Genomic DNA, 14,400 nt, shown 5'->3' on the forward strand with positions numbered 1-14,400 from the left:
GTGGCACCACAGGGAAGGGAATGGGCTCAGAGATATTTGGTGACTTGGTGGAAAGCCTGGCTCTTTGGAGTTCCTGTGGCTGCTCAGTGGTTAATGAACTTGACTAGTATCCATGAGGATGTAGGTTCGATCCCTGGCCTCACTCGGTGGGTCAAGGATTCACTGTTGCCGTGAGGTGTGGTGTAAATTGCAAATGATTCTCAGATCTGGTATTACTGTGCTGTGGCATAGGCTGGCAGCTCAGCTCCAATTGGACCCCTAGCCTGGAACCTCCATATGAGATGGATATGGCTCTAAAAAGACAAAAAAAAAAAAAAAAAAAAAAAAAAAAAAAAAAAAAAGGCCTGTCTCCTGAGCTGAGGACTTGGACCCAGGTCTCTGGCACTAAAGCCAGTGCCTTTCCTGTGGCCCCTCCTCTGACCTGAACCTGCCTTTCCTCCCCTCCGCAGACACATAGAGAACTGGCGCGGTCTGCACACGCTCAACGCTGTGGACATGGAGCTCTACACCGGCCTCCAGAAGCTGTGAGTGCCCTGGGTCATAGGTCATGGGGAGGGGGTGGGGGAGATGGAGTGGGGGTCAACCCATAGTTGGGTTTCAAGGCAAGATCCGAACCCAGGTCTCCGGAGCTCACGTTCCTTCTGCAGCCCTGTGCTTGACTGATGTTCCCATGGAGGAGGAATTTTCAAGCTATCTCCTCTGGACTCAGTGCGAGTGTTTGCAGGGAATTTGGGGTGGGGGATGGGAGTAGGCCCAAAGGGGGCTGTAGCATTGTAGTCGCTGGACCAGCTTCTTACCCACTTGCCAGGATGGGCACATCCCTCACCGTTGCCCAGGTCCTAGAGGGTTGTGAGCCCAGATGTCCCCCACTGGAGCCCCTCAATCGGATGCCCAGTGAAGACCGATGATGAAGAGATGCATTCAGTTCAGGGGGGTGGCTGTGGTCTAGTCTTGGCCTGATTTGCTGTTGGCCTCGGTCCAGAGTGGAGATGTTTCTGTGCCCCAGAAGCTCTGCTGACTCTCTTTTTCTCTCTAGGACCATCAAGAACTCAGGACTTCGGAGCATCCAGCCCAGAGCCTTTGCCAAGAACCCCCACCTGCGCTACATGTGAGTAGAGCTGGGTCCCTGGCTGGGTGGGCAGAAGGCATATGGTAGAGACAGTCCTGGGCAGTGAAGCCCAATGCCCAAGATCTGGCCCTGGATTTGCCCTTGTGTGCCCCAGGCAAGTCCCTTCGATTCTCTGGGCCTCAGATTTTACTGCTTAAAATGAGGCTTTGGGGTTTGGTGATGTCCAAGGTTCCTGTGGGAAGGAAAACCTAGGACTAGTGTAGAGAAGGAGGGTATCCTGCTCCCAAGTTCATTGACAACCCATGATGAAATTTTCAAGTTTATAGGAAAGTAAAAGAGAGGAAATTCCCCCATATAAGTGTACATGTGATGTGAATACTACACTTTAGAGACCATTTGTAGGTCCGTGTGTGTGTGTGTGTGTGTGTGTGTGTGTGTGTGTGTGTGTGTGTGTGTATGCATGCACTGGGTTGGGGCCTAGAAGATGGGAAGCAGGGCCAGACCTAGTATCATGTCTAAATGGATTCTGGGTTCAATGGACAAGAGCTCCGAAAAGTGGAGGCCCCTGTATGTAAGGTCACACAGCTTTGGGATGAGCTGGAAGTCACATGACTCTGGTGGGGTCCTGTCTGTCTGTGCCTCCCTCCTCCCACCGCCCTCCCCCCTGTCTGATGGTGGCAGGGCCTCAGCAGGCTTGCTCTGTCTAGACCTGTGCGGAAGTGCGGTGGAGGGGAGGGAATCACATGAGCTGGGTGCTTGCTCTCTGAGCCTAGCTCTGGGCTTCAGACCCTGGGATTTGATGGGAGGACCACCTCTTCCTTGGGAGAGGTGGGCATGAAAGGAAGCCCAGGGCGAGTGATTAGGACAAGTGCCAACACACTGCACCCATGCTGGAGGGTTCCTGCTGTTTGCTCAAGGGTTCCTTGCAGATGGGGGCCAGATTAGGCATCTACTGGCCATGTTCTCCAAGAGCAGAGACGACATTGGAACCAAGGGGGTGGTGTCTGTTGTGTTCAGGGAAGAAACGGAGGAATGCTGTGTAGACGAGTCTCCTTTGGCCACTCGAGAGCTGCACTGGCCCAGGCACTTTGCATTTGACCACAGAAGGGTGTCCTCGCTGCACAGGAACCTCATAGGAAGAGGCAGCGCCTCCAAGGGAAGTGGAGGAAGGGAGACAAAGAGAAGTGATTGTGGAGAATTGTGCTGGGCCAGTTGTTTTTCTTCTGGGCGGTCCTGGCCTCACCCCCCCAGACCTCTGTGTGTTTTCACAAGCATACAGTAAGTGCTTGATAAATATTTTAAAAATCAGATATGGCCACCCCTGCTTTGTGCTGAACTTTCTCTCTTCCCTCTGGACGTAGCACGCCGTGTGGCCATTGCTTAGGGCCTGATGGAGTAGCTGTTGGGGACCGGGGCCTCCCGTTCAGCTGTCTCATTTAACTGTTGCCCCCTTGCCCTAGTTGACCCTCTGTGGGGGTTTCTCCTGATATGTGTTCTTTGCAGCTGGGGGTGTAGCTGGGACGAGAGGAGGGCCTTGGACCAGATGTTTCAGGTGTTTATTTTATTGGGGATTTGAGTTTCAGTGCAAACTATCCCAGGGGAAGAAGCTTTTGACTTCTGAGAAGCCTCCTTTTCATACTAATTCATACAAGGGTCACAAAGCCAAATGCCCACAGCGGACCAGGTGGGGACAGTGGAGGCTGGGGACCATGTGTCACCCCTGGCAAGCAATTCCAGCTGACTGCTGCCATGAGGAGGCAGGACCTCAAGTTGCCTGATTTACTGATTTTTTTTTTCAAGAAGAGCTGGAGGTCCATTGAAACCTCTCAACTTTTAAATACCAGTAACTAAAAATAAAACCTCTCAACTCCATGGGCCACACAAAACTACTCTGTGGGCAGAATGACATGTGGCGTGCCACTTTGTGGTCTCAAGTCTTACTTGGGGGACTGAAGCTGTTGACATTGGAGAGGCTCTGTCCCCTTTGAGGACAGTGGCTTGGCACTCAGAGCCTGGTAAGGCTCTGTGTCTCAGGGAAACTGAGAGACTTCAGGACCTATGGAGTTTCCATGGGCCACAGAGGTGGGGGGAGGGATGTACCTCTGAAGAGATGCAGAGGTGCAGGTATCTCTGAAGTGGCTTGTCCTGGAACCTGTCTCTGACTCACCCTTGAGATTCCCAGAGAGGGTGGTAACCCACTATCACTTTTGAGATGATCTGGATCTGCTGGGTGGTGGCAGTGACAAGCTGGTGGGGCTTTGCAAGATTCCCCAAGCTTTGGGGGCAGGAAGGGTCTGGTTGGAGTAGATAATACCAGCGAGCCTGCCCATGATCTTGAGCCCTGTTCCCTCCTGGACACACTGGCCAGCTTTTGCCACAGGACTTGCTCTTGACCACAGAGGGATAGATCAAGAGTAGGAAAGATGGGTCACCATCAGTCCAGCCCACTTCGGGGGAGAGTAGGAGGCTCAGATTGATGAGAAGAGGTCAACCCTGATCCAGGGGCTGTGATAGGCATGAGAAGCCTGGAGATCACCAAGAGCAGAGTCAAGAGCTTGAGGCACAGGCCCTGGCTTCATTGATGGGCTTATTTAGTAACTTTTCTCGTTTTCGAAGACACACCCCAAATCCCAACTGAATGACTTTCCCGGCAGCTTCGGGACATTTTCTTCTGGCAAATGGGCCAGGTTTCTCTGCTCTCTCACATCTTCTATTTCTGTCCTCTAAATGCATTTACAAGTCTTCAGGCCCCAGCTGAGCAATCACAAAATGATCACTTACTCCAACACTAATTGCCAGGCCCTGGCGTGGCGGCGTTTTTTATTTTTTATTTTTTTAGGGTGATGGCTCAGAAGTCTTTTCTTCTCCCCTCTGTACAGAATAAGAAGCAGGAAGTGAAATCATTGCCTTCTATACCAAAGTCAAGTTATTCAAAGTGTTCTGATTGGTTCAACTGTCTCCCACCTCTATGCTGCTGTTGCATTTGTCAGTGTAATTCTTCCTTGTGCCAGAAAATGAGGTGAAGACCAAGATGTCTGCCACGAAGCCAGCTGCAGCTTAAGACTCACCAGGGTTTAAGAATGATTGGCCATCTCTTCTTGACTTCTTCTATTTTTTATTGGATGTGAAAAATGAAATACTGATTCATACACATCAAATGAAATCCTTTTGAGAGACAGGAATATTTTTGACCCTTATATTCTTTCCCTGATCTTCAGGATTTCAGATTAAGGATTCTTAAGGATAAGGATTTTCCAAATGGATAATTGGAATCACTATTTTCTTGTCTGTAAAATGGGTGTAATAATAAGTGCCTATTCTAGTGGTGGAATGTGATAAAGATTAAATGATAGGAGGCACATACAGCATTTAGCCCAATGCCTGGTAAATAGAGCTGAGAGATGGAAGCTGCTGATAGTAATGTAATTATTGTTACTAGTAGTGACTGTGGAATCAAAGAGGTGGGATTGGGTGACCTTGATGGCAATTCTGACCACTGCTTTATTCTGGAAAAGCCAGATTTCGGTCCTGCATCTCTCTGGTGACTAGAATACTGCCATCCACTGTCTCTCTGAGGACTGTCTTTCTCAAATGCTGGTGAATAAGTCCTGACAGATGCTCTGCTGTCTCCATTGAGTCCCCCTTGCCTAGACTGTATGCAGACCCTTCATATGGATGTTAGTTTCGGAAAGGAACCAATGGCCATTGATGAGCTTGTTTCCATCTGATTTCGTGACCATACCGACCAACGCTAGTGAACTTGGATGATGTGTTGAGTGCTCTAACCCCACCGCTGCAGTTGACTCATCTCTTCCTTTCTGGGATCCCTTTCCTTTGGGGTGGCTCATTCTGGATCTCCACAGCCTCTCTGGTATAGAAGCCAGACTCCGCCTAGGGTCACGGCCATGTCTTCCATGGACTGCACTCAAGTGGTAGTACTGCGTTTCCTCGGCAGAGCACTTCACGGCCTCAGAGCTCTTTCTTCTATGCTATCTCATTTAATCCTTTTGCCATCCTGAGTAGGGGAGTGTGGTAGGAAGCCTTTTTCTTCCTCTTTTTTTTTTTAAGTTAAACAATTTTTTCTGAGTTCATGTGGCTCAGTGGGTTAAGAACCTGACTAGTATCCATGAGGTTCAATTCCTGGCCTCACTCAGTGGGTTAAGGATCCGGCATTGCTGTGAGCTCTAGTTTAGGTCACAGAGGCCTGGATCTGGTGTTGCTGTGGCTGTGCTGTAGGTTGGCAGCTGCATCTCTAATTTGACCCCTAGCCTGGGAACTTACATATGCCATGATGTGGCCATAAAAATTTTTTTTTAATTAAAGCATAGTTGATTTTCAACTATACTATTGTGACAATTTCTGCTGTAGGGTGAAGTGACTCAGTCATATATATATATATATATATATATATATATATACACACACACACATACACACACATATACATATATACACACACATTCCTTTTTATTTATTTTATTTTACTTTTATTTTATTTTATTTTATTTTATTTTATTTTTTGTCTTTTTAGGGCTGCAGCCACAGAATATGGAAGTTCCCAGGCTGGGGGTTGAATTGGAGCTACAGCTGCTGGCCTACATCACAGCCACAGCAGCACCAGATCAGAGCCTCATCTGCGACCTGCACCACAGCTCACAGCAATGCTGGATCCCTTAACCCCCTGAGCAAGGTCAGGGATTGAACCCAAGTCCTCAAGGATACTAGTCGGGTTCATTAGTGCTGAGCCACAATGGGAACTCCATATATTCTTTTTTAAAAAATATTATTTTCCATCATAGCCAATCCCAGGAGACTGAGTGTAGTTCTTTGTGCTGTACAACAGGACCTCATTGCTTATCCATTCTAAGTGTAATAGTTTGCATCTACTCACCCCAAACTCCCAGTCTATCCCACTCCCTCCCCCTTGGCAACCACAAGTCTGTTCTCTATGTCCATGAATTTGTTTCTGTTCTATAGATAGTATCATTTGTGCCCTATTTAAGATTCCACATGTAAGTGATATCATATGGTATTTGTCCTTCTCTTTCTGATTGACTTGACTTAGTATGAGACTCTCTAATTGCATCACTGTTGCTGCAGATGAAATTATTTCATTCTTTCTTGTGGCTGAGTAGTATTCTGTTGTGTATGTCTACTTCATCTTCTTAATCCATTCATCTGTTGATGGACATTTAGGTTGTTTCCATGTCTTGCTTATTGTGAATAGTGCTGCAATGTACATAGTGGTGCATGTATATTTTTGAATTATAGTTTTGCCTGGATATATGCTCAGCAGTGGGATTTCTGGATCATACTGTGGTTCTGTATTCAGGCAGCATTATTTTATAGCTCAGAAGACAGGTCCAGAGAGGGTCTGACTTGTAAGAAGCAGAAGTATAACTACACTGAGCTCCTCTGATTCTCTTTTCAGGAATCTTTCTACTGTAGCTCATGGACCAGAAGGGACAATGTTTTTCACTGATGCAATTAAAGACGTTTTCTTGGGAGTTCCTGTTGTGGTGCAGCAGAAAAAAAATCTAACTAGTAACTATGAGGTTTCTGATTTGATCCCTGGCCTCACTCAGTGGGTTAAGGATCTGGCGTTGCTGTGAGCTGTGGTGTAGGTCACAGACGTGGCTCAGACCCTGCATTGCTGTGGCTATGGCTTAGGCCGAGAGCTACAGTTCCAATTTGACCCCTAGCCTGGGAACCTCCATATGCTGCAGGTGCGGCCCTAAAAAGCAAAAACAAAAAAACAAACATTTCCCAAAAAAAATGCAGGTATCAGAGAAGAGGAAAGGGCTAATACTGACTGAGAACTCACTACGTGCCCAGGACTAGACCTGTTGCTTTGGCAAATGTGTTCTCACTCCTCACCATATCTGTCAGTTAGGGTTCTCCTCTCCCATTTCATAGATGAGAACAGTGAGGCACGGAAGTCATGACTGAGCTCCCCCAGGGCCACACAGCAGTTAGTGGAATAGCCAGGATTTGCTCTCTGATCCCTTTGACTCTGAAGTCCATGAACTCTTCTGCTTCTCAGGCAGGTTTTGTTTCTCTCTCTCTCTTTCTCTCTCATTTTCACAGCAAGAATTCCTTATGGGAAGGGCGGAGGGAGGGTGTCTTTAAAGTTTTATTAGAGAGCGCTGTTTCCCCCAGGGGATTTAGCACTATCCATCCTCAAAGAGCTCTGTTGAAAGGGCTCTGTTTCATTTCTTTCCCTATTCGGGTCAAATCCTCTAACAACAGCTCCATTACGACCTGAATATCTCTGTTGTAAAGCTTTCTTAACACTAGCCTGTAGCCCACTTTCTTTCCAGGAGTGTGTCACCTAAGGTTCCAGCAATCCCAAAGAATGTACGTAATCCCTTAGAGTTGTTGTGGCAGGATCTTTCCTGTGTGCAGTTGCCTGCTTTGCCCCCAAAGCTCTGGGCATCACACTGAGTTACTCCTCAGTGTGAGCAGAAGACGTGCACTGGCTCTTCACCCAGGCGAGCCAGCCCTGAGCTGATCTGGGTGGGAGCAGCATGGGGTGGGAGGGGAGAGTGTCCTGGTTTAGGCGTGATTGTGTCAGCGGTGTTAGGTTCCTGGGGAGAGAAAGTCAGCAATGCTGGGCGGGTAGGAAAAGAGGAAGTGGCTGGAGTCCATGCCCTTTCACGACAGGGCTGTGTCCACAGCACATCTCTCCTGAGACCACTGGGGAGAACGCATGGTGAGGTTGATTTATTAAGTACTCAGCATTCTCTCAACCACCCGATCGATCCTGGGTTCCAAGACATTGTGTGGCTCTTCTATCAGTAGACTTTTGCCTCTCTGTCTGCCCCTTACCTCTGCACTGACTTTTCTCCATGTCCCAAGGAGGTGGTAACTGGCACACTTGTCCCCGACCTCCTCTCCACACGTGCCCGTCCTCCTCTGTTCTCCATGGAGGCCTGAGCCATTGCACTTGTGTAGCTCACAGGCATGTGGGCTTTGGAGACAGAAAGGCCAGGGTTCAAAAGGACACACATACATGGATGACTGAGTCACTTTGCTGTACAGCAGAAATTGTCACAACATTGTAAAGCAACTATACTTTCACAACAAAAATTTAAAAAATTAAATAAAAAAGGAAGGCCAGGGTTCAAATCCTAGATCTCCCAAGTCCTATTGTGGGACCTTAGCAATCTGCTGAGCTTCTGTGCGCTTGGAAGGAAATGCAAGGGTTCCTACTTCATGAGATTGTTCTGAGCTTTAAATGAGGTGATGCTTGAAAAGGGCTTAAGACAGTGTTTTACGTAAGACTCAATACTCTTTTGCTGTTATTAATGACTTGCCCCCTGCTCACTGGTCTCTGATTTCAGAGAACCTTAGATAGTTAAAGTTGGAAGGGACTTCAGAGCTAAAGCCCTACATTTATATTCTTAGCCACTCCTTCTGGCCCTTTGGACTCATAAATCAAACTGCCCCGCTGAGATCTCTACTTGGGTGGCTAAGACACAAGTCAGACTTAACTTGGCCAATACAGAATTCTTGATTTCATTCCACATCCTCACTCCACACCCTCAGTGTTTCTTGTTTTTCTGAGTGGTACCATCCACCAAATTGCAGAGGCCAGAACCCTAGGGGTTGTTTTTGACTCTTCCCGTTACCTGCCCTCCTCCACCCTGCCATTCACTCCATCGGGTCCCCAGGATACTTCACATCCATCCCCTTTCCTCTCCCTCCTCATGGGTTGTCTTGGTCCCAGCCACCTTCCTGTCTTCTGGCTTTATGATAATGGCCTTCTAACTGGTTTTATTGCCTCCACTTTGTCCCCTACATTTCATTCCCGACGCAGTTTGCCAGAGTGATATTTTAAACACATCAATCTGATCGTGTCATTCTGCTGCTTCAAGCCCTCCAATTACTTCCCGCTTTACTTACAATAAAAGCTAAGCCTCTTACCGTGGCCACGGGATTCGAGTTGATTTGGTTTCCATTTCCCTCTCCACTTCCCTCTCACTCTTCTTCTGGCTCTCTGCCGCAGCCTAGGAACATTTCTTTCAGTCCCTTGAACAGGCCAAGCTCATTTCCCCCTTGGAGGTTTCATGCTTGCTGAGCCATCAGACCCAGCCCTAACCCCGGCCCCAGGATCCCTGCAGGGCTGCCTCCTTCTCATCATCCCCTCCCATGTCTTTCTCAGCAAGGCCTGGCCGACTTTCCCACGTGGGTGGCCTTTCTGCTCCTTGCACACCTGTCATTCTCTGCTTTGTCATGTGTCATGTGGTTCCTCATTTCCTTGGTTCTTTTTGTTTTTTTTTTTGGTCTTTTTTTGTCTTTTTAGGGCTGCACCCATGGCATTTGGAGGTTCCCAGGCTAGGGGTCTAATTGAAGCCATAGCCGCCGGCCTAGGCCACAGCCACAGCAACTCAGGATCTCCACCACAGCTCACGGCAATGCCAGATCCTTAACCCACTGAGCGAGGCCAGGGATCGAACCTTCGTCCTCATGGATACTAGTCAGGTTTGTTAACCACCGAGCCGTGATGGGAACTCCATTTCCTCTGTTCTTACTACTTTTGATAATCTGAAAGTATGTCGTTCAGCTATTTGTTTACTTGTTTATACTTGTCTCCCCCACTAGAATGTGAACTTCCATGGAGCAGGGACTTGCTGGCCTCTGCCGTGGTGCCTACAGTAATGCCTGCCCCATGGCCAGGGGTTGTTGGCTGTTTGCTGAGTATGTCAATGACTCTACCCTTCTATGATCATTCTATGGAATTTCTTCTCATAAAAGACACCCTTCACACACTCACCTGCACAGATCACTTCTCATGCATTTTCAGGGATTTGCAGACCTACTTGGACCCTGGGTTAAGAACCCTTTCCGAAGATGTCCTAGAGAGAGGTCTGTGGTTTTGGGATGTGAGGTTTATGTCTCTCAGGTCTTAGCCATTTAAAAAATTTTATACTAGATGTGGAGTTCCTGGTGGCCTAGTGGTTAAAGATCCAGCATTGTCACTGCTGTGGCCTGGGTTCGATCCTGGGCTTGGGAATTTTCACATGCCGCAGGCAGGGCCAAAATAAAAATAAAAAATGTTATACCAGATGTGACAAATGAGATTTATATTATGCCATATTCTCGTGGGCGTCAATGAGAGCCTCCATAGTTATAATCTCCAGTATGCTTAAGATAAGTCAGGAATATACTGGTACAGTTTCTTTGGAGGATGAGAAAATGTTCTAAAGCTGATTAGACTGATGGTTGTACAACTCCGTGACTATACTGAAAACCAATGAACTGTACACTTAAGTAGGTGACTTTTATGTGAATTCTATATCAATAAAACTGATGAGTGTGTGTGTGTCTCACATCCCTCCTCAGCAGACGCTTTCAGAGCCTGTGTGTGGTCCATTGTGTCCCTTGCCCTCTGCCACGGGACAGAGGATGTTAATGTTCCAGACAGGCTGTTCCATTAGCCTATGTCTCACTGGGGAGATGATGGAGCAAAGCCACAGCTGACCTTCTGTGGACATGGAGTATGAGAAAAAAAGAAACTTCTGCTGTGGCGCAAAAACAGATAAATCAGGAACAGCGGTGGCTGAAATCGGTGCACAGGGTGGAGTGCATACTGACTCTGGGTGCCTTAGTTGCCATCCTGCTCCTTTCAATATCCCAGAGAGGGTTTCAGAACACAGGTAGAGGATGCTCCTGCTGGATGGCTTTGTACCTTCTTTAATTTACTCGTATAAAGAAGAAAACGGTAGGCAAGTGATGGTTCTTTATTAGAGCTTGTGGGTTATTGGTGACAGAGGTGGAACAGCCCATGCCTTTGAAACATTGTGTCTTCCCCAGTCTTCAAGGACAAGGCAGTGGAGGGGCCACTGGTTTAGACTGTGAGTATGATTTCGGATCAGAGGTGGAGTGCCTGAGGGGCTTTACGAGGGAGGTGGTGGGGTGTTGGACGCTGTATGAAGTGTGGGTTTGAACGGGTGGACAGACAGCCTGCTTATGGCACAGGGGCTGCTGCTCACCGTGGGATGAGTCCAGCCCTTTTCCCATCTTGGAATTCCTCCCAGAACTGTGTAGACACATGTTCATGTTCCAGGCCATCAAGTCTGGCCAGCAGGTAAATGCTAAAAGAATTCCCAGGGAACAGGACTTAGAAATGGAGCCATTTGTCAGGGCAGTGAGATTTTTGCAGATCTAATGATACGCGAGGCTTGAGTCAGGACGTCCCACAGGGATGTGTCTGAGTGGTGGTCAGGAGGGGAGAAGATGCTGGACTTGGGTCCACGTGAGTTGGGGGGAGCCTGTGTGGCTTTCAGATGCTAGAGGTACTATTTGGCTGCAAAGGTGCTGGCTGACCACTCCTTACACATCACTTTGCTCTTCCTCTGTGTTACCCATGACCTTGGATAAGCTATGTAACCCATTTAGTCTGTTTCCATATCTGTAAAACGAAGCAGTGTTATGAATGGTCCAGACCTGGCCTCATTGAATTTAGGAAGGATGGCATCCGAGGCAATCAAAGGCATGGCCAAAGAAAAGCTGTTTTCAGCTTATTTGGGCTCTCCCCTCCCCCCACTGCCCCGGAGTTCTGAGGACATCATGGAGCGCTGACTCTATGTGAGGCATTCATATACGAACATTATGTGTCATTTTATGCTCACAATAGCTAGTGAACACCATTGTAATCTCCATTTTACAGATGGGAAATTAAAGGCACAGAGAGGTTAAGGGACTTGCCTGTTTACACAGCTGCTCAGTGGCAGGAACAGAAGCCAATCCTGGGCGGGCTACCTCTAGGGCTCCAGAGCCTGTTCTCTACCCACCTCCACTCTGCCAACTGTTGATGTGGCCAACTCAGGTCCAGCCTGGGCTAGAGTCAGTTCCCTGAACCAGGTCAGAGAGGGAGTGTAGGCAGTCAGTTGCACAACAGCGCTTCTTAGAATGGGGAACATGTGGGGAGAAAGACCTGGGACACTACTGAAGCAGTCCCTAAAACCAAGTCTGCTTTACACCTGGGGACCAGGCGATGCCCTTTAGCCCATGGTCTGGCACTCGGGAGGGCCATTAGCGATGGTGATGCCAAGAGCATGATCAACATGCTTATGATGTATGGATGTGGGCAGCAGCCTTTCCCTATACCCATTCCCAGGGAGCAGGGGCTACTTTTTGTGTCACCAGCCCTGGCTGTGTTTGGCTTCAGTCCCAGGCAGAACCAGGTCTGTGGGTGGCAGACCCATGACAAGGTCTGGGTATGGGGATGGGAAAGGAGGGGTCATGGACCAGATTGGATGAACTCCAAGGCCGTGCTCTGCCATCACATGATTTCGTGTCCCATTTGCAATGTCATCAGCTGATAACTCCCAAAGTGCCACCGAATGGTATCATTTCTGTAGATGTGCCTTGAACTCTGCATTTTTCCTGCACTCCAGCTCCTGTGACATCTGACGGTTCCAGGCAGAGCCTTTATTGCCCTTTTTTAAACAGATCCTCCTTACTGCTGTTGAACCCCAAATGTGTTTTGTACCTAGAATTCACCAAGCTCTAGATTTTGAACCTGGAATTTCTCCACTCATTTCTCTTTTGACTCCAAAAACAGTCAATTTCCAATCCACTCACACCCTCAGTCTCCTGCATGACTGCCTCTCCAGGGACCTGCTTCTTGTTCCCTAGTTCCCTAGGCGAGCTTTCTAAGTTGAGTTTCTTTTTTCTCATCCATTTGTGTCTCTCCTCCAGACTCCCTGTGATCTTGGAATTACTCACACCTTCCCTGTTAACTTCTCTCTGTTCAGTTTGTTTTGTAGATAACATCCTGATCCACCCAGAGCCAACCCAAAGCGACCCAAACTGTGTGGCCACACAGCCCGCTTGCTTGCCACTGTTGGCGATATTTATTTTGCAATGGTCGTAGTTACCGTTGACGAACACAGACAATGTTCTTTCTGATTTCGGCTCTCTCCATTATCTAGGATCCTCTGGACTGAACTTGAAGTTTTCTGTAACCTCACCAGCCCTGCCTCGAAAGATTCCACCTAATGCTGAGTAAACACTCTGGGCTGTGTGTCTCCTAGCCTTGGGAATTAGACCATGCTCCTGTACTTTCCAGCCTTGATTATTCTCAGTAGATTTTCTTTTCTTTTTCTCCCCTCCCCTAAGGCTTCATTACTTCCCATTTGTCCACATCTCTTTTCTCCATTTTTCTTGTTAAGGACAGATTTAGAAAATGAGATTAGTCTCCTGGCTATTTTGAAATCATCATTAATTTTTATCCCTCTTCATGCCTTAGCAGGCTGGCAGTCTCGTTGTCTCTTTCTGGTTTCTTCCTGATGGCTTTGTGAAAGTTTTATTTCTAGGTTAACCCTTTTGTCTCTTGAGGCTGGCCTTGGTCTTGAGGAGCCTCTGCCTTTTCTCTGTGATGCAGCCGTGATGACTGTTCTGGGTTCAAAGGGCATCCATCTCACAGAGCAGGGCTAGGCCATGTGCTGCCCCCTGGCTGCCAGTAGGGGCTGCTCCCCACAATCGCCTTGAAACCCACCTGAGGAGTCCAGGTTAGACCTGAAACACACCTTTGCAGAGGTATATCTTCCCCCGTGATGTGCAAGCTCTTAGGAGGCAAAGACTAGGTCATATTACATCACATTTAAAAATTTTAAATGCAGGTTTGAAGAACTGAATGAATGAATACACAAGGGAGTGAATGAAGGAGTGAAAACAGCAAGCACTTTGGAGGTAGACACTGAATCTCCAGCTTGCCAACTTTGTGTTCTTGGCCGAGGGTCTGAGTGTCAGTATCCTTCCCAGAACTATGGGAGCGAGTTCCTGCCCCACAGGCCTTTTTGTGAGGGTTCAGAGTAAACAGACTGAACCTCCCTCAGTGTCTGCACATGGTAGCTGCTCAATAAACAGTCTGCCCTGTATCCTGGAAGCTCTTACAGGAGCTCAGAAGTTCAGTCCTTTTTGAAAGCATTTGGGAGCCCAGACTTGGAGCAGCCACATCTTAGGCTTCTCTGGGATTCTTACCCAGCATACAGGAAAACCAAATACTCAAGGAAAAAGGAGTCAGAAAGCCAGGTTAGGAAGCTGGTTGGAACCAGTGAGCCCCTCCTCTACCCCAGTTCTCTGGGGCAGTCTCAAGGCCATGCACCCTTGCTGGCTCAGAGGTCATAGTAAATGCATTGTTATTGTCAGAGGTCATAGTAAGCGCATTGTTATTGTTATTTATGCATGTTCTATGGCCATTTTCTTTTTTCTTTCTTTCTTTTTTTTCTTTCTAAGTGGCTTTATTATTATTATTTTTATTTCCCCAATACATTTTATTATTTTTTTCTACTGTACAGCATGGTGACCTTTTTTCTCACATT

The 14,400-nt window shown here is 47.7% G+C and overlaps 1 protein-coding gene across 5 annotated transcripts in view; it reads left to right on the forward strand.

The window, feature by feature from the left end:
• Positions 1 to 14,400, forward strand: part of NTRK3 (neurotrophic receptor tyrosine kinase 3) — a 406,414-nt gene that overhangs the window by 70,503 nt on the left and 321,511 nt on the right. For all 5 annotated transcript variants that reach the window (XM_021083214.1, NM_214271.2, XM_021083220.1 and 2 more), the window contains 2 exon segments: positions 450 to 524; positions 1,037 to 1,108. In XM_021083214.1, coding sequence (XP_020938873.1) covers positions 450 to 524; positions 1,037 to 1,108 — 147 coding nt within the window.

Source organism: Sus scrofa, chromosome 1 (genome assembly GCF_000003025.6).
Source record: "Sus scrofa isolate TJ Tabasco breed Duroc chromosome 1, Sscrofa11.1, whole genome shotgun sequence".
Classification (NCBI taxonomy): Eukaryota; Metazoa; Chordata; class Mammalia; order Artiodactyla; family Suidae; genus Sus; species Sus scrofa.